The sequence below is a fragment of the Solea solea genome, chromosome 8 (assembly GCF_958295425.1).
Source record: "Solea solea chromosome 8, fSolSol10.1, whole genome shotgun sequence".
Lineage (NCBI taxonomy): Eukaryota > Metazoa > Chordata > Actinopteri > Pleuronectiformes > Soleidae > Solea > Solea solea.
The window spans coordinates 15,837,096-15,862,851 of record NC_081141.1 but is presented as its reverse complement, the minus strand read 5'-3'; the positions used below and the strand labels follow the sequence as shown (position 1 = coordinate 15,862,851).

Below are 25,756 nucleotides of genomic sequence, written 5' to 3'. Positions count from 1 at the left end.
GACTTTTTAGAGTGATTTTGGACAACATACTATAGTATGACTTTTTTGTCTCATTTTGGACGACATACTATAGTATGACTTTTTAAAGTGATTTTGGACGACAAACTATAGTATGACTTTTTTGTCTGATTTTGGACGACATACTATAGTATGACTTTTTAGAGTGATTTTGGACAACATACTATAGTATGACTTTTTTGTCTCATTTTGGACGACATACTATAGTATGACTTATTTGTCTCATTTTGGACGACATACTATAGCATGACTTTTTTTGAGTGATTTTGGACGACATACTATACTATGACTTTTTTGTCTGATTTTGGACGACATACTATAGTATGACTTTTTTGGCTAATTTTGGACGACATACTATAGTATGACTTTTTGGAGTGATTTTGGACAACATAGTATTGTATGACTTTTTTGTGTGATTTTGGACAACATAGTATTGTATGACTTTTTTGTCTCATTTTGGACGACATAGTCATAAAAAGTAGTATGACTTTTTTGTCTCATTTTGGACGACATACTATACTATGACTTTTAAGAGTGATTTTGGACAACATACTATAGTATGACTTTTTTGAGTGATTTTGGACGACATACTATTGTATGACTTTTTTGTCTCATTTTGGACGACATACCCTAGTATGACTTTTTAAAGTGATTTTGGACGACAAACTATAGTATGACTTTTTTAAAGTGATTTTGGACGACAAACTATAGTATGACTTTTTTGAGTGATTTTGGACGACATACTATAGCATGACTTTTTGAGTGATTTTGGACGACATACTATAGTATGACTTTTTTGTCTCATTTTGGACGATATTCTATACTATGACTTTTTTTGAGTGATTTACTATGACATACTATAGTATGACTTTTTTAATGATTTTGGACGACATACTATACTATGACTTTTTGGAGTGATTTTGGACGACATAGTATTGTATGACTTTTTTGTCTCATTTTGGACGACATACTATAGCATGCCTTTTTATAGTGATTTTGGACGACATACTATACTATGACTTTTTTGGCTCATTTTGGACGACATACTATAGTATGACTTTTTTTGAGTGATTTTGGACGACATACTATTGTATGACTTTTTTGTCTCATTTTGGACGACATACAATAGTATGACTTTTTAAAGTGATTTTGGACGACATACTATACTATGACTTTTTTGGCTCATTTTGGACGACATACTATAGTATGACTTTTGAGTGATTTTGGACGACATACTATAGTATGACTTTTTTGTCTCATTTTGAAAGACATACTATACTATGACTTTTTTGTCTCATTTTGGACGACATACTATAGTATGCCTTTTTATAGTGATTTTGGACGACAAATTATAGTATGACTTTTTTGTCTGATTTTGGACGCCATACTATAGTATGACTTTTTAGAGTGATTTTGGACAACATACTATAGTATGACTTTTTTGTCTCATTTTGGACGACATACTATAGTATGACTTTTTAAAGTGATTTTGGACGACAAACTATAGTATGACTTTTTTGAGTGATTTTGGACGACATAGTATAGTATGACTTTTTTGTGTGATTTTGGACAACATAGTATTGTATGACTTTTTTGTCTCATTTTGGACGACATACTATAGTATGACTTATTTGTGTCATTTTGGACGACATACTATAGCATGACTTTTTTTGAGTGATTTTGGACGACATACTATAGTATGACTTTTTAGAGTGATTTTGGACAACATACTATAGTATGACTTTTTTGTCTGATTTTGGACGACATACTATAGTATGACTTTTTAGAGTGATTTTGGACAACATACTATAGTATGACTTTTTTGAGTGATTTTGGACAACATAGTATTGTATGACTTTTTTGTCTCATTTTGGACGACATACTATAGTATGACTTATTTGTCTCATTTTGGACGACATACTATAGCATGACTTTTTTTGAGTGATTTTGGACGACATACTATACTATGACTTTTTTGTCTGATTTTGGACGACATACTATAGTATGACTTTTTTGGCTCATTTTGGACGACATACTATAGTATGACTTTTTGGAGTGATTTTGGACAACATAGTATTGTATGACTTTTTTGTGTGATTTTGGACAACATAGTATTGTATGACTTTTTTGTCTCATTTTGGACGACATAGTCATAAAAAGTAGTATGACTTTTTTGTCTCATTTTGGACGACATACTATACTATGACTTTTAAGAGTGATTTTGGACAACATACTATAGTATGACTTTTTAAAGTGATTTTGGACGACAAACTATAGTATGACTTTTTTGAGTGATTTTGGACGACATAGTATAGTATGACTTTTTTGTGTGATTTTGGACGACATACTATAGTATGACTTTTGAGTGATTTTGGACGACATACTATAGTGTGACTTTTTTGTCTCATTTTGAAAGACATACTATACTATGACTTTTTTGTCTCATTTTGGACGACATACTATAGCATGACTTTTTTTGAGTGATTTTGGACGACATACTATACTATGACTTTTTTGTCTGATTTTGGACGACATACTATAGTATGACTTTTTTGGCTAATTTTGGACGACATACTATAGTATGACTTTTTGGAGTGATTTTGGACAACATAGTATTGTATGACTTTTTTGTGTGATTTTGGACAACATAGTATTGTATGACTTTTTTGTCTCATTTTGGACGACATAGTCATAAAAAGTAGTATGACTTTTTTGTCTCATTTTGGACGACATACTATACTATGACTTTTAAGAGTGATTTTGGACGACATTTATAGTATGACTTTTTTTGAGTGATTTTGGACGACATACTATAGTATGACTTTTTGAGTGATTTTGGACGACATACTATAGTATGACTTTTTTGTCTCATTTTGGACGATATTCTATACTATGACTTTTTTTGAGTGATTTACTATGACATACTATAGTATGACTTTTTTAATGATTTTGGACGACATACTATACTATGACTTTTTTTGAGTGATTTTGGACGACATACTTTAGTATGACTTTTTTGTCTCATTTTGGACAACATAATATAGCATGCCTTTTTATAGTGATTTTGGACGACATACTATAGTATGACTTTTTTAATGATTTTGGACGACATACTATACTATGACTTTTTTTGAGTGATTTTGGACGACATACTATAGTATGACTTTTGAGTGATTTTGGACGACATAGTATTGTATGACTTTTTTGTCTCATTTTGGACGACATACTATAGTATGACTTTTTTGTCTCATTTTGGACGACATACTATTGCATGCCTTTTTATAGTGATTTTGGACGACATACTATACTATGACTTTTTTTGAGTGATTTTGGACAACATACTATACTATGACTTTTTTGTCTGATTTTGGACGACATACTATAGTATGACTTTTTGAGTGATTTTGGACGACATACTATTGTATGACTTTTTTGTCTCATTTTGGACGACATACTATAGTATGACTTTTTAAAGTGATTTTGGACGACAAACTATAGTATGACTTTTTTGAGTGATTTTGGACGACAAACTATAGTATGACTTTTTTGAGTGATTTTGGACGACATAGTATAGTATGACTTTTTTGTGTGATTTTGGACGACATACTATAGTATGACTTTTGAGTATTTTTGGACGACATACTATAGTATGACTTTTTTGAGTGATTTTGGACGACATACTATAGTATGACTTTTTTGTGTGATTTTGGAAGACATACTATTGTATGCCTTTTTATAGTGATTTTGGACGACATACTATAGTATGACTTTTTTGTCAGATTTTGGACGACATACTTTAGTATGACTTTTTTGTCTCATTTTGGACGACATACTATAGTATGACTTTTTGAGTGATTTTGGACGACATACTATACTATGACTTTTTTGTCTGATTTTGTACGACATACTATAGTATGCGTTTTTATAGTGATTTTGGACGACATACTATAGTATGACTTTTTTGTCTCATTTTGGAGGACATACTATAGTATGACTTTAGAGTGATTTTGGACGACATACTATACTATGACTTTTTTGTCAGATTTTGGACGACATACTATAGTATGACTTTTTTGTCTCATTTTGGATGACATACTATACTATAACTTTTTAGAGTGATTTTGGACGACATACTATACTATGACTTTTTTGAGTGATTTTGGACGACATACTATAGTATGACTTTTTTGTGTGATTTTGGAAGACATACTATTGTATGCCTTTTTATAGTGATTTTGGACGACATACTATAGTATGACTTTTTTGTCAGATTTTGGACGACATACTATAGAATGACTTTTTTGTCTCATTTTGGACGACATACTATAGTATGACTTTTTAAAGTGATTTTGGACGACATACTATACTATGACTTTTTTGTCTCATTTTGGACGACATACTATAGTATGCCTTTTTATAGTGATTTTGGACAACATACTATAGTATGACTTTTTTGAGTGATTTTGGACAACATAGTATTGTATGACTTTTTTGTCTCATTTTGGACGACATACTAAAGTATGACTTTTTTCTCTCATTTTGGACGACATACTATAGCATGACTTTTTTTGAGGGATTTTGGACGACATACTATACTATGACTTTTTTGTCTCATTTTGGACGACATACTATAGTATGCCTTTTTATAGTGATTTTGGACGACATACTATACTATGACTTTTTTGGCTCATTTTGGACGACATACTATAGTATGACTTTTTTTGAGTGATTTTGGACGACATACTATTGTATGACTTTTTTGTCTCATTTTGGACGACATACAATAGTATGACTCTTTGAGTGATTTTGGACGACATACTATAGTATGACTTTTTTGTGTGATTTTGGAAGACATACTATTATATGCCTTTTTATAGTGATTTTGGATGACATACTATAGTATGACTTTTTTGTCAGATTTTGGACGACATACTATAGAATGACTTTTTTGTCTCATTTTGGACGACATACTATAGTATGACTTTTTAAAGTGATTTTGGACGACATACTATACTATGACTTTTTTGTCTCATTTTGGACGACATACTATAGTATGCCTTTTTATAGTGATTTTGGACAACATACTATAGTATGACTTTTTTGAGTGATTTTGGACAACATAGTATTGTGTGACTTTTTTGTCTCATTTTGGACGACATACTAAAGTATGACTTTTTTCTCTCATTTTGGACGACATACTATAGTATGCCTTTTTATAGTGATTTTGGACGACATACTATAGTATGACTTTTTTGTCTGATTTTGGACGACATACTATACTATGACTTTTTTGGCTCATTTTGGACGACATGCTATAGTATGACTTTTTTTGAGTGATTTTGGACGACATACTATTGTATGACTTTTTAAAGTGATTTTGGACGACATACTATACTATGACTTTTTTGAGTGATTTTGGACAACATAGTATTGTATGACTTTTTTGTGTGATTTTGGACAACATAGTATTGTATGACTTTTTCGTCTCATTTTGGACGACATACTATAGTATGACTTTTTTGAGTGATTTTGGACGACAAACTATATACTATGACTTTTTTGTCTGATTTTGGACGACATACTATACTATGACTTTTTTGGCTCATTTTGGACGACATACTATAGTATGACTTTTTTTGAGTGATTTTGGACAACATACTATAGCATGACTTTTTAGAGTGATTTTGGACAACATAGTATTGTATGACTTTTTTGTGTGATTTTGGACAACATAGTATTGTATGACTTTATTGTGTGATTTTGGACAACATAGTATTGTATGACTTTTGAGTGATTTTGGACGACATACTATAGTATGACTTTTTTGTCTCATTTTGAAAGACATACTATACTATGACTTTTTTGTCTCATTTCGGACGACATACTATAGTATGCCTTTTTATAGTGATTTTGGACGACATACTATAGTATGACTTTTTTGTCTGATTTTGGACGACATACTATAGTATGACTTTTTTGTCTGATTTTGGACGACATACTATAGTATGACTTTTGAGTATTTTTGGACGACATACTATAGTATGACTTTTTTGAGTGATTTTGGACGACATACTATAGTATGACTTTTTTGTGTGATTTTGGACGACATACTATAGTATGACTTTTTTGTCTCATTTTGGACGACATACTATAGTATGACTTTTTGAGTGATTTTGGACGACATACTATACTATGACTTTTTTGTCTGATTTTGTACGACATACTATAGTATGCGTTTTTATAGTGATTTTGGACGACATACTATAGTATGACTTTCTGGACAAATTCTGGACAATGTACCAAACTATGAAATTTTGGTCACTTTTGGACGACATACTAAACGATGACATTTTTGTCAAATTTTGGACAACATACTAAACTATGAGGGCCACACGGTGGTGTAGTGGTTAGCACTCTCGCCTTGCAGCGAGAAGACCCGGGTTCGAGCCCCGGTTGGAACAAGGGCCTTTCTGCATGGAGTTTGCATGTTCTCCCCGTGTGTGCGTGGGTTCTCTCCGGGTTCTCCGGCTTCCTCCCACAGTCCAAAAACATGCAATGTGGGGATAGGTGAATTGGACACTCTGAATTGACCATAGGAGTGAGTGTGAGAGTGAATGGTTGTTTGTCTCTATCTGTGTGTGGCCCTGCGATGGACTGGCGAACTGTCCAGGGTGTACCCCGCCTATCGCCCGATGTAGCTGAGATTGGCACAGCACCCCCCGCGACCCTCTGGTGGAGGATAAAGCGGTAGATGATGACTGACTGACTGACTATAGTATGACTTTTTTGTCTGATTTGGACGACATACTATAGTATGACTTTTTTGAGTGATTTTGGATGACATACTATACTATGACTTTTTTGTCTGATTTTGGACGACATACTATAGTATGACTTTTTGTCTGATTTTGGACTACATACTATACTATGACTTTTTAGAGTGATTTTGGACGACATACTATACTATTACTTTTTTGAGTGATTTTGGACAACATAGTATTGTATGACTTTTTTGTGTGATTTTGGACAACATAGTATTGTATGACTTTTTGTCTCATTTTGGACAACATACTATAGTATGACTTTTTTGTCTGATTTTGGACGACATACTATACTATGACTTTTTTGGCTCATTTTGGACGACATACTATACTATGACTTTTTAGAGTGATTTTGGACAACATACTATAGCATGACTTTTTAGAGTGATTTTGGACGACATACTATACTATGACTTTTTTGTCTGATTTTGGACGACATACTATACTATGACTTTTTAGAGTGATTTTGGACGACATACTATACTATTACTTTTTTGAGTGATTTTGGACAACATAGTATTGTATGACTTTTTTGTGTGATTTTGGACAACATAGTATTGTATGACTTTTTGTCTCATTTTGGACGACATACTATAGTATGACTTTTTTGTCTGATTTTGGACGACATACTATAGTATGACTTTTTTGAGTGATTTTGGACGACATACTATACTATGACTTTTTTGTCTGATTTTGGACGACATACTATAGTATGACTTTTTGTCTCATTTTGGACGACATACTATAGTATGACTTTTTTGAGTGATTTTGGACGACATACTATACTATGACTTTTTTTGAGTGATTTTGGACGACATACTATACTATGACTTTTTTTGAGTGATTTTGGACGACATACTATAGTATGACTTTTTTGGCTAATTTTGGACGACATACTATAGTATGACTTTTTTGAGTGATTTTGGACAACATAGTATTGTATGACTTTATTGTGTGATTTTGGACAACATAGTATTGTATGACTTTTTGGACGACATACTATAGTATGACTTTTTTGTCTGATTTGGACGACATACTATAGTATGACTTTTTTGTCTGATTTGGACGACATACTATAGTATGACTTTTTTGAGTGATTTTGGACGACATACTATACTATGACTTTTTTGTCTGATTTTGGACGACATACTATAGTATGACTTTTTGTCTGATTTTGGACGACATACTATACTATGACTTTTTAGAGTGATTTTGGACGACATACTATACTATTACTTTTTTGAGTGATTTTGGACAACATAGTATTGTATGACTTTTTTGTGTGATTTTGGACAACATAGTATTGTATGACTTTTTGTCTCATTTTGGACGACATACTATAGTATGACTTTTTTGTCTGATTTTGGACGACATACTATAGTATGACTTTTTTGAGTGATTTTGGACGACATACTATACTATGACTTTTTTGAGTGATTTTGGACGACATACTATACTATGACTTTTTTTGAGTGATTTTGGACGACATACTATACTATGACTTTTTTGTCTGATTTTGGACGACATACTATAGTATGACTTTTTTGGCTAATTTTGGACGACATACTATAGTATGACTTTTTTGAGTGATTTTGGACAACATAGTATTGTATGACTTTTTTGTGTGATTTTGGACAACATAGTATTGTATGACTTTTTGGACGACATACTATAGTATGACTTTTTGTCAGATTTTGGACGACATACTATAGTATGACTTTTTTGAGTGATTTTGAACGACATACTATAGTATGACTTTTTGTCAGATTTTGGACGACATACTATAGAATGACTTTTTTGGCTCATTTTGGACGACATACTATAGTATGACTTTTTTTGAGTGATTTTTGACGACATACTATTGTATGACTTTTTTGTCTCATTTTGGACGACATACAATAGTATGACTTTTTAAAGTGATTTTGGACGACAAACTGTAGTACGACTTTTTTGAATGATTTCGGACGACATAGTATAGTATGACTTTTTTGTGTGATTATGGACGACATACTATAGTATGACTTTTTTGTCTCATTTTGGACGACATACTATACTATGACTTTTTTTGAGTGATTTTGGACGACATACTATACTATGACTTTTTTGTCTGATTTTGGACGACATACTATAGTATGACTTTTTTGAGTGATTTTGGACATAGTATTGTATGACTTTTTTGAGTGATTTTGGACATAGTATTGTATGACTTTTTTGTGTGATTTTGGACAACATAGTATTGTATGACTTTTTGTCTCATTTTGGACGACATACTATAGTATGACTTTTTTGTCTGATTTTGGACGACATACTATAGTATGACTTTTTTGAGTGATTTTGGACAACATACTATAGTATGACTTTTTTGAGTGATTTTGGACAACATAGTATTGTATGACTTTTTTGTCTCATTTTGGACGACATACTAAAGTATGACTTTTTTCTCTCATTTTGGACGACATACTATAGTATGACTTTTTTGAGTGATTTTGGACAACATAGTATTGTATGACTTTTTTGTCTGATTTTGGACAACATAGTATTGTATGACTTTTTTGTCTCATTTTGGACGACATACTATACTATGACTTTTTTGGCTCATTTTGGACGACATACTATACTATGACTTTTTAGAGTGATTTTGGACGACATACTATAGCATGACTTTTTAGAGTGATTTTGGACGACATACTATACTATGACTTTTTAGAGTGATTTTGGACGACATACTATAGCATGACTTTTTAGAGTGATTTTGGACGACATACTATACTATGACTTTTTTGTCTGATTTTGGAGGACATATTATAGTATGACTTTTTTGGCTCATTTTGGACGACATACTATATAGTATGACTTTTTTGTCTCATTTTGGACGATATATTATACTATGAATTTTTTGTCTCATTTTGGACGACATACTATAGTAAGACTTTTTTGAGTGATTTTGGATGACGTACTATAGTACGACTTTTTTGAGTAATTTTGGATGACATACTATTTTATGACTTTTTAGAGTGATTTTGGACAAGATACTATACTATCACTTTTTTGTCTCATTTTGGACGACATACTATACTACATTGTCCAAAATCACTCAAAAATGTCATAGTATATTAAGTCGTTTAAAATCAGACAAAAAAGTCATACTATAGTATGTCGTCCAAAATCAGACAAAAAAGTCATTCTATAGTATGTCGTCCAAAATCACTCAAAAAAGTCATACTATACTATGTTGTCCAAAATCACACAAAAAAGTCATACTATAGTTTGTCGTCCAAAATCACTTTAAAAAGTCAAACTATAGTATGTCGTCCAAAATGAGACAAAAAAGTCATAGTATAGTATGTCGTCCAAAATCACTCTTAAAAGTCATAGTATAGTATGTCGTCCAAAATGAGACAAAAAAGTCATACTTTTGTATGTCGTCCAAAATCAGACAAAAAAGTCATAGTATAGTATGTCGTCCAAAATCACTCAAAAAGCCATACTATAGTATGTCGTCCAAAATCACTATAAAAAGGCATACAATAGTATGTCGTCCAAAATCACACAAAAAAGTCATACTATAGTATGTCGTCCAAAATCACTCAAAAAAGTCATAGTATAGTATGTCGTCCAAAATCACTCTAAAAAGTCATACTATAGTATGTCGTCCAAAATCAGACAAAAAAGTCATACTATAGTATGTCGTTCAAAATCAGACAAAAAAGTCATACTATAGTATGTCGTCCAAAATCACTCTAAAAAGTCATAGTATGTCGTCCAAAATCAGACAAACAAGTCATAGTATAGTATGTCGTCCAAAATCACTCAAAAAAGTCATACTATAGTATGTCGTCCAAAATCAGACAAAAAAGTCATAGTATAGTATGTCGTCCAAAATCACTATAAAAAGGCATGCTATAGTATGTCGTCCAAAATGAGACAAAAAAGTCATACTATAGTATGTCGTCCAAAATCACTCAAAAAAAGTCATAGTATAGTATGTCGTCCAAAATCAGACAAAAAAGTCATACTACAGTATGTCGTCCAAAATCAGACAAAAAAGTCATAGTATAGTATGTCGTCCAAAATCACTCTTAAATGTCATAGTATAGTATGTCGTCCAAAATGAGACAAAAAAGTCATACTATAGTATGTCGTCCAAAATGAGCCAAAAAAGTCATAGTATAGTATGTCGTCCAAAATCACTCTTAAAAGTCATAGTATAGTATGTCGTCCAAAATGAGACAAAAAAGTCATTCTTTTGTATGTCGTCCAAAATCAGACAAAAAAGTCATAGTATAGTATGTCGTCCAAAATCACTCAAAAAGTCATACTATAGTATGTCGTCCAAAATCACTATAAAAAGGCATACAATAGTATGTCGTCCAAAATCACACAAAAAAGTCATACTATAGTATGTCGTCCAAAATCACTCAAAAAAGTCATAGTATAGTATGTCGTCCAAAATCACTCTAAAAAGTCATACTATAGTATGTCGTCCAAAATCAGACAAAAAAGTCATACTATAGTATGTCGTCCAAAATCAGACAAAAAAGTCATACTATAGTATGTCGTCCAAAATCACTCTAAAAAGTCATAGTATGTCGTCCAAAATCAGACAAAAAAGTCATACTATAGTATGTCGTCCAAAATCACTCTAAAAAGTCGTAGTACAGTACGTCATCCAAAATCACTCAAAAAAGTCTTACTACAGTATGTCCTCCAAAATCAGTCAAAAAAGTCATACTATATAGTATGTCGTTCAAAATCAGTCAAAAAAGTCGTACTATAGTATGTCGTCCAAAATCACTCAAAAAAGTCATAGTCAAAGTCATCATCTACCGCTTTATCCTCAACCAGAGGGTCACGGGGGGTGCTGTGCCAATCTCAGCTACATCGGGCGATAGGCGGGGTACACCCTGGACAGTTCCCCAGTCCATCGCAGGGCCACACTTAGATAGAGACAAACAACCATTCACTCTCACACTCACTCCTTTGGTCAATTTAGAGAGTTCAATTTACCTATCCCCACATTGCATGTTTTTGGACTGTGGGAGGAAGCCGGAGAACCCGGAGAGAACCCACGCACACACGGGGAGAACATGCAAACTCCATGCAGAAAGGCTCTTGTTCCAACCGGGAACAAGGGCCTGCAAGGCGAGAGTGCTAACCACTACACCACCGTGTGGCCCTTCATACTATAGTATGTCGTCCAAAATCACTCAAAAAAGTCATAGTATAGTATGTCGTCCAAAATGAGACAAAAAAGTGATAGTATAGTATCTTGTCCAAGATCACTCTAAAAAGTGATAAAATAGTATGTCGTCCAAAATCACTCTAAAAAGTCATACTATAGTATGTCGTCCAAAATGAGACAAAATAGTCATACTATGTCATCCAAAATCACTCAAAAAAGTCGTAGTATAGTATGTCGTCCAAAATGAGACAAAAAAGTCATAGTATAGTATGTCGTCTAAAATGTGCCAAAAATTTCGTAGTGTAGTATGTCGTGCAAAATTTGAGATACATTTCATAAATGTCACTCTCCCTCTCACCGTCTTTCTGTAGCCATCGATCTGAAGAACGGCAGTGGCTCGCTGCATAAAGGTCCTGACGGTGGGAAAGCAGATGTGACCTTGACGGTGTCTGATGAAGACTTCATGGACGTGGTGCAGGGGAAACTCAACCCTCAGAAGGTAAAGTATCCAGGAGACTTCACTCAGTTACTGTGGCTCTAGTTTGATGTGACCTGCATTAACAAATGCCGCTTTTCCACTACATGGTCCTGGCACGCCTCACCTTGGCTGGGCTCTACACGGTTTGGTTGGTTTTCCATTACAATAGTACTTCCACATCGTGGGCGGGAAACTGCCGTGACTTCGTTTTATATGCGACACACACTAACTAGTGACTTGTAAAGCAGTTGTTTTCGATGTACTGAATCATTAGAATCAGTTAATTAAAAAGTTAGTTTGTTCAGTACTCCCTCCATGACCGTAGCAAAGACTCCGTCTGTCACTAAATACAGCAGACTCATCAGATAAATATTGAGATTTTAGATATTTCCATGTTAAATATGGAGATTAACCCATGTTTTCAGGATTTTAAAGTCTTTTTAACTGATCTACAGTTCGGCATTGTTCAGTCTGATACTTGTGTCGGATGTCTTGCTCATGACTATTAATGATTATTTACTCGAATCGAGTAATCGTTTCGTTCATAAAATGTCAGAAAACCTTAAAAGAATGTTGATCAGTTTGTCAAACCTAGAACTAATGAGTTTATCAAATGTCTTGTTTTGCCCACAAACCAAAATGATTCACTTTTATTTCTATGTTATCTGGAGCAAAGACAAAGAAAATATTCACATTTAAGAAGCTGAAACTATCAGAAATCTTGTTTTAGTCATGAAAAAAGCTTCAAACCAATTAATCGATTATCAAAATAGTTGACGATTAATAATCGAGTAATTACTCCTCCATACTCAATTAAATGTCAGGACTGCATATCAGTCAGTCCTGCAAATATTTCACAATAATACGTTGGTATAAATACCGGGTACAGGAACTAAAACTTAACCACTTCTCATCATCACACACACAAGATTTTAGGATTTCTCAGTCAAAACAATAACAACATACCTAGTTTGGCGACATCAAGAAAACGGCGTGGGATCAATGGGCCTTGTCTCGTTTGATTCCTCTGTGCGTTTGCTCTTTAGGGAGAAAGCACAATGAGAATGAGAAACAGAACGATGCAGCAAATGTGCATGAAAATGGAAAAAACAAGAGACACAGAACACACTGGCTAACTACAAGTCCAGATTTTGTCCCGGTTTTGTCCCCATCGATTTTTGTTCAACAAAATATACAACATTAGCCTCATTGTTTTTAGATGTCTGAAAACACAAATGTTTCATATTGTATTTTTAAAACGTTTATTTTGATTAAAGTGTCTTTTGATCTGTGAAGACTTCTCCCTTGATCTCATCACTTAGATTAAACAATGGAAGGCAGCGACCCATCAGACCAAGTTCAGAAAGCACTCTGAATGGCTAATCAATAGACGTTACTTATTATGTCAGTACTATCTCATCCGTCACTGAGTGGCCATCGCACAACACAATTTATATGCTTCCTGGAGCAGTGATATTGATCTGTGTGTGTGTGTGTGTGTGTGTGTGTGTGTGTGTGTGTGTGTGTGTGTGTGTGGTGCTGCTGCTGAAGGTCCCTCGTGCAGGGTCTTTCTGCAGCTGCTCTGCCGATGAAAGCAGCAGGAGAAAAGATCACTTGGTGGAGTTGAAAGGGACACAGCGAGGGTTGTCGTCATAACCACTCCCCTGATTGATTTTCTAGCCGAGGAACGCACGGCACATCCTCGATAGTTCAGCTCATCAATTAAGCGACTTTTTCTATATAAATATACATATATATTTACTGTTCTGCCCCCAAAGGAAACGTGAAATTGTGCTCAAGTGCAGGTTGATGCACCCGGATGACCCCCGCCTGACCCCCTCCCTGTACTTGAAAACTGCTTAATGAAGTGTTTTTTTTTGTGTTGTTTGTTATTTCCAGGCATTCTTCTCTGGCAAACTGAAGGTTAAAGGGAACATCATGCTGAGTCAGAAACTGGATGTCATCCTGAAGGACTACGCCAAGCTGTGAGCTCCTCGGCAGAGCAGCCACATGACTTTAAACCGAACGAGCCTCGCAGCCTCCGTCTGTCCACTCACACGAGGCGTTTCTGAAGAGAAACACACTAATTAAACAGAGTTGGAGCTCTGAAATAATAATCATGAAGCAATGTGTCAAATAATAATAAACTGTATCATATGGTTGTTTGTTCTGAGAATTTTTTTTTTCTCAAATCACAAGAATGAAGAACTCATTGTCATTCCATTGGACTTGAATCCCTCGTGCCTTTAAATTAATATATATCTCTGTCTGTTTTCATAATTCACTGTAATCAACATCAGTCAAAACATGATGTTCTGGTGTGTCAGTACTAAACATCACTTACATATATTAAGTAAATGTAGTGGGTGAAGTGATAATAAAACTAAAACCTGTTGATAAAATCATGTTCATATAATCTGTAACGAAAGTCATGAAAATGAATGAATTGCTATTTGCTCTTCTATGAAAATAAACAAATTCAGAACCAATTTTTTTCCTCTTTGTTTCATTGGAGTGATAATTACTCTCTTTTAAGGTGTTGATTTACGTTTGTTGTACATCAGAACTTATTTCTGAACCCTAAAATAACAAATAAATAAAACGAAAAGTAATTTACCAAAGACTTGGTAAATGCTTTTACACGTCTTTTTAACTCTTTATTTTTCATCCCAAAGTTTACTTGATGACCTGATTCATGTATTTGAACCTAACTTATCGGCCAAAAACATCAAACATTGACCATCGGCTGAACTGAATTTTTTTGAAGAACTTTGTTTGTTTTCTCTTTATGCTGACGACAGTCACATTCATATGCCACTATATTCTGTAAAAACAACTGCTTGAGTGTTTTGCAGAAATGAAGACATGAATGTCAATAAACAGTTTGCATTGTAATGACTAAGGTAAAGACTGAGGTCATGTTGTTAGGGTGGTTTTCTGTGTTAAAGAGTAGAAGCCTCTGAAGTACTGTTGTAATGTTGAGCGCCAGATTTAGATCTATTTTTACAAATTCACATATTCATAATTTATAAATTGGTGACTCATTAGCCTACAAGAACAGGACAAAATGAAGGCAGTTAATTTTGGCTTATCTATTCAAACAACAATTGAATTATAGACCAACCAACAAACTAAAAAAAAAATCATTATATCAAATTCAACAAACCAAAACACAATTAAAAATGAACATTTCGAGAAAAATGTACTTATCTGCTTCTTGTGTTTCTTCCAAACTAAAGCCAAGCGGGTTTTCACTTAATCGAACTCCAGAATATTCCCTCATTTTGTTCCTTCACCTTCACGTCCTGCTCTGGTGAAAAAAAAAAAAGTCGGACATTTTCTTTTACTTCTCTCCCCTTCTTGTTCCATGCCGTTGAAAAAAGGTGTCAATAAAACGTACCTGACAATAAACACACTTTATATCTACAAATGTCGTTACTTAGAAGTGAAAATCTAGCCAACTTTAACCAATTATACCTTATTAGGGACGTTCTAAACACTTAGCTTAGCTAACACCTAGCTTCATGTAGCAAAACAGCGATCGATAATCACCAAATCACGTGACATGGACATCTCCAGGCACGTCCACTTTCACCTCGATAACATCAAATGGAAACCCCAATATTATGGTATGTATCTGTGGATCTTTGTTTGTTAGAGACAGACTCATACATAAAGCTACGTTTACGTTTTTTTCCTCCATAATGAGCACTTATGGAGAGGAAAAAACCTAACGCAGACAGCATCTGCTCTTAAAGGGAAATTTCGATTCTCTTTAAAATTGAAACAATTCAATAAACGTGACCTTGTTTTCCATCATTTACTGTAAAAGAAGAAGATTTCTCATAGAAAATGTACTGGTGAACATATAAAGAGTGTGTGGAGTGTGACTTCAAAGAGAAAACTAATTTCTGTGTTACCACGTTTTTGTTTATTATTACATTAATACATTTTCTGTAAATATTACATTATCTTACACAGTCTTTATTATAAAATTAGAATTATCTGATCAAATTCACATTTGCAAGATTGAAGAGGGAGAGAAAGAAGAAGTCGAGTTGATTTGGTTCTTATTAATTTAGTTGAATGGGTGAAAATAAGCAGACAAAAAAAAGAAAGAAAAGATTATAGTAAAATGTATTCTATTCTCCAGTTGCTGCTGGAGTTTATGTCATTGTTTCTCACATGGTTGTTCAAGCTCCCAAAATTAAAAACAAACAAAGAGCACAGAATAAGATTATATCTGCTTTATGATCGAGTCTATGATCCTAAATATGCACACATTTCATAAATAGACCTTTAACCATATAGACTTCTACTCTTTATAAAGTGGCTTTTGCTGTTACCTGCCGTTTATCTACGACTAATCTCTACGACTATGCAGTTTTTACGAGAAGCCTACTTTATGTATTTATATATATATATATATATAAATAAATATATATGTATGTATATATATATATATATATATATATATATATATATATATATATATGTACACCACAACACATGACTGCAATATATCTACATCATCTTAAATGTTTGTCTTCACTGTACATATGTTTTCCTTTACAGCAGCACAGCCACAATCTGTGTGGGTCAGTTTAGCTTCATGGATTATTTAATCCCACACACTTCAATTCGCAGTTAGATTATTGTTTGTTTGCTGGAGGCAGTGAGCTGCATCTGGATGATTAAAAAAAAACAAAGAATGATGAGGTAACCACTGCAATTGTTATGATGGAACTGGACGATGTTGTTTCAAGGCAACTTTCAATTGTGGTCCATGGTGGACATTTAAAGTGTGTATGTGAGGAGAGGGAAGAGCAAAATACAACATGATATTTCCATTACAATGTTTGTCTTCCCATCAAGAGTAACGTTTCATGTTCTTTCAGCTTAATAGTGTGTAAAAAACCAACAAAAAAAGCAGCCACAGATTTCTTTTTTTGTGACGTCCCACACCAATAAAGCGCCAAAACAAAGCTTATTTGTGCAACTTAGTATCAGTTATCAATATAATCAGGCTCCAGAGTTGGAGTTCTGTGCCAGCATGGTGGAAGTAGTTCTCAAAGATTAAGGACACTTTAATTAAAGGATCAACACATCATTTCATGTTATCATATTATCTGTATATTACTGTATGACTAAAGGTTGGAATACATATAATTTAGCTTAACGCTTTTATGTGCAAATGGAAAAGGAAGAAGAACACTGGGCGGCAGCAAACTTGTAGATTAAAGTCAAAACTCTGAACAAACTGGATTAAATTACTTGTTTTTGGAAAATTAGCTCCAAAATTTGAATGATGCTCTTGTACATTGTTCTTTTAATTGCTGTATTATAATGGTTAAACCTAAACGATGACATAAAAAACTTGCCTGAGAATTATCACGTTTTTAAAGTATCTTAATTATTAAAAGGAAGTGAAATATAGTCATCAGTAAGCAAACAGGAACGCCTGCTAGCAAACCTGGCGTACGTTTAATTTTTAAAAATGTAAAAAACAAAACAAAAAAGAAAGAAAAAAAAAATTGCTTAACACCATTGCAACTTTATACTAAATGTTTACAGAACACAATGTTCCTGTAACTGATAGTCACATTGAAAGCAGCGTCACCTTGGAAAAAAAAAGAAAAAAAGACAAAAAAGTGGAATGACAACCGCAAAGCTATAAAATATTCATCGTGTGTGTGTGTGTATATATATATATGTATATTCAGACGTAAAGCAGCAAAGGTTTGATTAATTAAACAAAATGTATGATTTTATTACGACAGGACGGAGCAAGTTTAGCTGCTTCCTCCTGTTTCTAGTCTTTATGCTAATCTGCAGTAAACAACATACATGTGTGACATTCACCCTCTCATCTACAGACAGAGAACAACCACATTCTCTAAAATGTGGAGATATGATGCGTTTGTTTTTTTTGTTTGTTTAAAGTCTGTTCATTTCAAATCAGGCTGCAAAAAAAACAAAAACATAAAAAAAAAGTGAGTGTGACATGAAACTGAAATCCTGTATTTTTCCCTATAGTGGTTCATTCTCGACACCTGCTGCTTCTGCTCGTCACACTGCGAGGGCGTTATTTTTGTGTTTAAAAAATGAACAAGGGTGATTAGATTAAATGTGCTTGTGGTGGATTTTGTCGTCCACCCCTGTGACTGCGGTTGTGCGGAGGTTCTGATTCGGCAGTGATGTCACACGGTCACGTTTTATCCCCTGAACGCCTGAGCAGAGCTTCCGCTTTCATGACTGCTTTCGCGAACGTGAACTAAAAAAGTAGAAGAGCTCCGCTGCTTTAAGACTCGTCCTCCTCACCGGTCCTGCTCCTTCTAGGGCTTCCTGTGCAAAAACAGCAGCTTTCCTCCTCCTCCTCCTCCGTGTGCTCTTCAGCAGACGCTGAGATGGAGGTTTGCTTTTGGAGAATCTCTTTCTGGGCCTCGGATACAACAACATGTGCCCTCAGTCTTTACCCTGTGTCCACTGTGTTTAAACGTCCACAATGGTTCCAAACTCTCATAGAGGCTTGTGTTTGTGTATGTGTGTGTTTGGTCAGGTGTGGTCACTTCGCTGCATGGTCACTGTCACGTCTAGACGACGCGCTCCCACTCTGTGAAAGTCTGTAAATCCTGTCAATATTTCTTCATTGGAAACGTTTGGCAACACGTGACATGACATTGCGTTGTCATGGTGATGTTACCCTAAGAGGAACCAACTGTATGAAGGTACTTTTCCCACAACAGTGCCAAAAAAGAAACCCTCTGCACTACACATTATTCAACTCAACAGTCCACACTTTTTATGTCTATATGAAGAATTTTACATCGTTCTTGAGGTTGCCGTGGTTGTTGTTGACAACGCTGAAGCGGTTCGGCAGGACCCTCATCTTCATCGTTCCGTCCGCGCCGCAGGAGAAAATGTGATTGGCCGGTCCCACCTCTATCTGCATCACACCGGTGCCGAGGTTCCTGAACAGGGACTGGCGAGCGTGTTCGTTTGGGAAGGAGAAGAGGACACACTGTGTGGCCAGACTCCAAACCTGGAGGGAAGAGACAGAGAAAAAACAACTTCACTCGTTAGAAGCTTTTTCATGAAGTGAAGACGCGGCATATGAAAGAGATTCAATCCCAAAGTGATCCTGCTGCTGCTCCCTCTGATGCAGCTCATCCCTCAGAGATTACAAAATGGGCACTGCAGTTAATTTTAAGATGATGACACATAGATTATCTTGCTGCAATAAATTCCCACTTGTGCAAATGCAGTAAAAACATACCTTCGGAAATATCTCATCAACTACTGGATGGATTGCCACTTAAATTTGAGCAGACGTGCACGTCTCCTTCAGGATGAATTATAATCATTCAGCTCTCCTCTTATTGTTCCTCTAGTGTCACCACGACCCCGTTAAGACCTGGTATTAACATCCATCTTCAGTGATCTGATCACAGGCAGAGCCCAGGTCTGGATGCTCTCAGTCCATTCCATTCCCATGTGGTCACAGGACACAGTTTAGTGTCAGGTGTGAACAGTCTTTCTTAGTGCTGTCTGCACGTGATCAGATCACAGAGTAAAACTGCAGTCTGCATCTGGTATAGAAAACACTTTCTATATCAGCACCCTTGCCTCACGGGAAGAAGGTTGCTGGTTTGCATCCCGGGTTCTATGATGGTTTACTCTTTATAATTGGATTATATTTGGTGTTTTAGGTGATTGAGACATGGTGCATTCAGTGTCTATGAAGCTGTCCTCACAGTGCTCTCTCCTCACCTTGGCTTCAAGAAGCACTTGTCTGCCCTTAAAACCCGTTATTGTAAGCTTTTCTAGACTCTCCCTACACCGTGTTTTTTTCCCCAGACAATTTATTCATAGGTTTTGCAGACGTGAAAAACATTTCAACAAATAATAATAATGATCAGGATCTTTGTCAATTTGTTTGGCCAATCTTGTTACTTTTGAGTATTTTCTGTTACCAAAGCACACCATTCAAAAAAAAAAGAAAGGTTAAGCTTAGCAAAATAAATATTTCATACTTAGAGTTAAGAAAGAAAGAACAGAGAGCGCAAACACTGTTGAGTGCCATTGAACTTGACTTACCGCGAGTTAAATCTACAGATCAGGATCAGGACATCCCGAACAAATACGATAAAAGAATGTTTTAGAAACCAATTACAGATTATAGCTATAAATAACAGTAACATCATGACTTTCGTGTCAAACAGTTACAAATAAATTCATAGAAAAATAAACAACTTTATGGTCCGTTTTGATTTTTTTGGAATCTTCAACAGAAACAGATTTTCTGGCCTGACAGAGAGACAGACTATATTACCACCGTTGGTCTCATTCTCACAAGATTTGTTGACAGTCAGAAAAAAAGAAAATGAGCTCTGCAATGTTTTAAGTTAATTCTCTCTTTAAACTGTCAGAGCAGAAACTGTGTACACATGAAGAGCTTCCAGCGAGAGCCATGATTTTCTCTGAGTAACTTGCATAGTTTGGGTTCATATTCCCAGCCTGGGAGCTTTATTATTTGATAAGGTATTTCTAGACTTAATCTGTATACTTGGTTAATCTTTCAGGGCCGTGGACTCTCACCACACTCTTTGAAAGCTTATACTTTTGCAGCAAAGCCATATTGCATTTTTAATTTGGCTGTTATACAATTAACAACCTCAGATGAGTAACATCGCACAGAGCTTTGCAGAGGGGTTTGTGTGTGTGTGTGTGTGTGTGTGTGTGTGTGTGTGTGTGTGTGTGTGTGTGTGTGTGTGTGTGTGTGTGTGTGTGTGTGTGAGCAATCATCCAGAATAAAAGTCATTTGAATTTCGAGCAGACGTGCACTGCGTCAGTGCTCGTACATCGTGGTGATGCAGCAGCTTCATCCTTTGAGTGAGGGCTGTGTGATCTGTGACAACACATGCTATTTTCGCTATTTACTCGCAGTTGAAGTTGATTAACTAAAGACTCACTCATTCACACACTTTTTCACACCACAGACTCCGGTAACCATCACTTATACCGGAAATATCCAATTACAAACTCAGTTGGGCCACATTTTCAAACCGAGAAATTTAGCCGGGCCAAACATGTTCTGCTGCAGGTGATGACAATTTTAAAACATACATAAAAAAGTCAATTTAAAAAAAAATAATAATAATTACAATACAATTATTTTTGTCTTACCGGTCCTTCCCGCACCTCAAAGTGCACAAATAAAGTACACAGTATTAGCTGTAACTATTTTAAATTTTTAGTTTGTCATTTCAGGTGCATGAAATCCAAAAGGTGCACAATATTAGCATTTGTTTCTCTTTGAAATAAGCAAAAAAGATGGTCATATACGACCCACAGACATCACAAAGTGCCTTCAAAAGAATAAAAAAAGAACTAACACTGCTATCAAATCTGTCAGACGACTGGAGGATTTGATGTGGGAATCTTTAGAAAAATGTTTCTCTACTTATTTCTGGTGAAATCACAGGCTGGGCCACTATGTGGTTGATTATGGGCTGCATGTGGCCCACGGGCCGCCATTTGAATGGATTGGACTTATACTATTGTTATGAGTAGGAAGTCCATCATACTTGTGATTAAGTAAGATAATTATGATCTAAAGTGACACTTTGATTGGGTTCTCTGTCACTATGGAATCTGTCATCATGCAGGGCAGATGACAGATTCACACCTGGCTGCTACAAAGACTCTTTGTGATGCAAATGTTGGTTTTTTGAACCATTTTTCCCACTGGAGCTCTCTTACAAAATTCATAATTTTCTCTTGAAAAAGTCACAGAACTTAACCAAAGTTTTCTCTAAAGTAAAGATCACACAAAATGATTTTCAGAGTCATCTTTCACCAGAAGTCACGTCACAAACACATGTGAAAGGTGACACGGGGGAACGATGCATGAAACGTAGTTTAATTTAGCTACAGGTAAAGTGATGAACTTTTACTGATGTGACAGGAGGGGGTCGGCTCGGCTCAGCTTGTCGTGTTCAAATGTGTCACATGGAGCCACAGGGATTCTCGGATTTTTATTTCTAACAGACAGTCAGTACGTTTACGTGCACAGTTTAATCGAGCTTAGGCCGAAGTCCGACTAAGACAGGCAATCGGACAACTTGTCTAGTCCAAGTATACATGAAAATACTTAAAATTGGACTTCTAACATGCATGTAAACGCACTCATTGAGAGCCACCAAAAAAAAACCTTTATGCAACATTTCTAGCTTGTTGTGTTTTGAAATGAATTAATCAGAAAAGAGAGTTAAGTCAGATTTACCTTGATGTTGCCCTCTGCTGATCCGCTGATAAAGAAGTCCTCAATTACATCGACAGCCAGTGCTTTGACCGGTGAGTCATGGGCCTGGAAGCTCTGCCGCTGGTGCCTGTGGGGAAGCTCCAGGACACTGATCCAACCTTTCCTCCCACCTGTGATAAGCAGCTGCTGCCTGGGGGCCGTCGCCAAGACAGTAGCACCCGACTCATGGCAGCAGAAAGCTACGGAGACACAGAAACACGGAGAATGAGATGGAGGGCAAAAACACTTACGGAGAAACAGGGATGCATCGACAGGAAAAGCAAATTAAAAATGTGTGGTGGATAAATTAAATGAGGGAACACAAAAATGCAAATCATAGACCAAGCAGGGTGCTGAAATATGGTTTATCTGCTGAAAATCTTGTTATTTTCTGTTTAATATTGTGGAAGAATAAGAAAACCAGCATGTCTTTACATTTGAGAGGAAGTAAACATAGTTCATTAAGCTAAACTCTAACATCAACAATCAATAATTAAAAGTGTGGCAGGTTAATTTACTGTTAACCATAGACGATATAAGAAATAGACGTAGCCTTCTGGCTGGTTGCAAAAATAACTTTACCCTACTTGTAACGTCAGTACATATTTTCTTGAGGAATTAACGGTCTCAATCGTTAGATTTAGGTCTTATTTGATAGAATATGTGGTCAAATTTGTAAATTATGTTCCCATTTAGAGGAAAATAAATATTTAAGCAAGACATGTATGAGAGGACACCATTGATTCCTGATTCCTGAAAGAGGCTTCACTGTTTTTCTGTGCCCAGTCTTACCATGTACGAGGCTGTTAGCAGGAGTCACCAGAGTGTCCCACAAACACACGTTCCTGTGGAGACAAAAATAACCCAAATCATTATCCGGTCTTCACAGTTCAACCAAAGGACACCTTCGTCCTTGTCGGGCACAGCACGGAGAAATTTAATTTGACAAAAGATTCAGCATCTAATAAGAATTTCAAGGCAGAAAATTCAATACCTGTTGTCTGTGGAAAGACCTGCAGTGGCAATGAGGGAGGAGGAGCCCACAAAGACAAAGTCATGAGCTGTCTTGTTGTGACACTGCAACGTCTGGCAGAGAGAAACAAATGAGATGGTTAGTATTAATGACAGTCATAGTCTAGAGAAGCAGGATTGTTGCTCATAAAAAAAATCTGAAAATAAAAGAAAGGTTTGGAAATCCTTTGGCTTTAGATGTTTCTTACCAAGAACGGTTTGGGGGCATTCCCACTGGTGTTAGTCTGCCACAGACTCAAACCACCGTCAGCATCGACGATACCAAACTGCACAAAACATTCACAGAGCAGATATGAGACTTTGCTGTGACGCAGGCGAAATTGTCCTTTCATTTACATCAGAAAGCCGCCCTGAGATCCATCATTCCTTTTTGGTGAATTGCATTGTGCGATAACGTTTTAACAGTGTGTTGTGTCCGTGCACCTCTTACATAACTGAAGTCAAGAGACTTACAATTTCTGTCTTTCCAGTTTTTAAGCATATTTAACTCCTGGTCAGAGCAGATAGTACTGAGACACCATCTGAGAATATTATTAGCTAGAGGCGAGGGCCCGAGTTCAGAGCGGCTGAATCACTCAGCTGCAGAACAATGTGTGCTAAAGCCAAACTCCCCACTGTGGTTTGTGTCTGGATGGTGAAGTTGTAAGAGGAAGTGTGAAAGTGTTGCTGAATCTGACAGGCACACATCACAATGCAGACTACAAGGCTAAAAATACTTGTGACATCAGGGGTGGTGCCGGACTATTCCTGGCCATGCTAAGGTTTATAACCTTGTTTCCTTGGTGGTTGAATCGTATCCTGGTGACTCTGGAGTTTCCTGGACTTCTGAAGCAGATAATCTGCTGGGAGTGACCCCACTCGAACATCCTGACGCTACCATCCTGAGCTCCTGTCAGGTCTATGAAACAGAAGAAATAAAAACAAAAAAAAACAAAATGTGTTCTGGTTCCAACATGATGTTTTGGCATTTGTTAAATTTTCTCAAGATCATGAAAAAAAAGCTCTTCTTTTGGCCTTTAATAAATGATGTCTAACACATTTTAGGGAGCTATCTTCTAATGAACTAACAGACATTAAGAATCTACTCACAGTAAGGTAGTGTGGGATGCGAGGTCATTCTTCTCACATTATTGATGTTTCTCTTAATCATCTGGGAAAAGTGAAGAGGAGGAGAAGAAGATGCTTAGCCAACATTAGCACAAATTCAACATGGTAAATATGGATGCTGTAAGTATTACTGCTGTATAATAATACAGAGTTATATAAACTGCAGCTCTTCAGCCTGTAACACACAAGGAAACAGTCAATGTTGCTGACTTATTTATCTGGCATTTGGCATTTTGTCATTTGTGGGTTTATTCAGGGTCACTGTGGAAAGAGACTCAATGCAAACACAATATTTGACTTGATATTTCACTTTCCTTTTTTTGTAATGAGTTAAAAGGGAGCAGACAGTAAGACGGAAACAATATGAAGGCTTCTCTTGCAGGCTGCATTTGAGATGGACTTTAAAGTTTAATTTGTTGCTTAAGTCTTGATCACAGCACATCATTAATTTATTTTACCATCAGCGACATTATTTATTGAATGGTTCTGTCTGTGTCAACGCACAAGATGACATTTGGAGACAAGACAATCAGATTAGATTCTAATTCCTATTTTTCTTCCATGTTTTATGTAAAGTGTTTTTGTTGTCCACACACACTTGTCACAGTAAACTGATGTGTACTATCTAATCCAGTTTCCTGTACAACTGTTTGTGTGGGGTGTAGTTATGATTAAGTGTTGCAGAGATAAATGCTTCTTCGACACATTACTGTGTGATTATTTCGTGGTTGGTTTGTAATAAATCGACTACTAACTTGATTGCCAACCATTAATCAGTTTGAGTGTGTTATGGGTCTAATTGAGGACTTTGAAGG

At 35.6% G+C, this 25,756-nt stretch overlaps 2 protein-coding genes across 5 annotated transcripts in view; one reads left to right on the top strand and one right to left on the bottom strand.

Moving 5' to 3' along the window:
* Positions 1 to 14,965, top strand: part of hsd17b4 (hydroxysteroid (17-beta) dehydrogenase 4) — a 37,419-nt gene extending 22,454 nt beyond the window's left edge. Inside the window, exons 23-24 of one of the 2 annotated variants that reach the window (XM_058636798.1) lie at positions 12,393 to 12,520; positions 14,399 to 14,965. In XM_058636798.1, coding sequence (XP_058492781.1) covers positions 12,393 to 12,520; positions 14,399 to 14,488 — 218 coding nt within the window. In that variant the 3' untranslated portion in view covers positions 14,489 to 14,965. The remainder of the gene's footprint in view (positions 1 to 12,392; positions 12,521 to 14,398) is intronic. The other variant, XM_058636799.1, reaches the window with a different exon arrangement.
* A 2,978-nt stretch (positions 14,966 to 17,943) lies between these two features.
* LOC131463503 (dmX-like protein 1) overlaps positions 17,944 to 25,756 on the bottom strand; it is a 45,640-nt gene continuing 37,827 nt past the window's right edge. For all 3 annotated transcript variants that reach the window (XM_058635245.1, XM_058635247.1, XM_058635246.1), the window contains 7 exons: positions 24,924 to 24,984; positions 24,605 to 24,732; positions 24,023 to 24,100; positions 23,797 to 23,888; positions 23,595 to 23,647; positions 22,785 to 23,002; positions 17,944 to 19,541 (listed from right to left, as the gene is read on the bottom strand). In XM_058635245.1, coding sequence (XP_058491228.1) covers positions 19,308 to 19,541; positions 22,785 to 23,002; positions 23,595 to 23,647; positions 23,797 to 23,888; positions 24,023 to 24,100; positions 24,605 to 24,732; positions 24,924 to 24,984 — 864 coding nt within the window. In that variant the 3' untranslated portion in view covers positions 17,944 to 19,307. The remainder of the gene's footprint in view (positions 19,542 to 22,784; positions 23,003 to 23,594; positions 23,648 to 23,796; positions 23,889 to 24,022; positions 24,101 to 24,604; positions 24,733 to 24,923; positions 24,985 to 25,756) is intronic.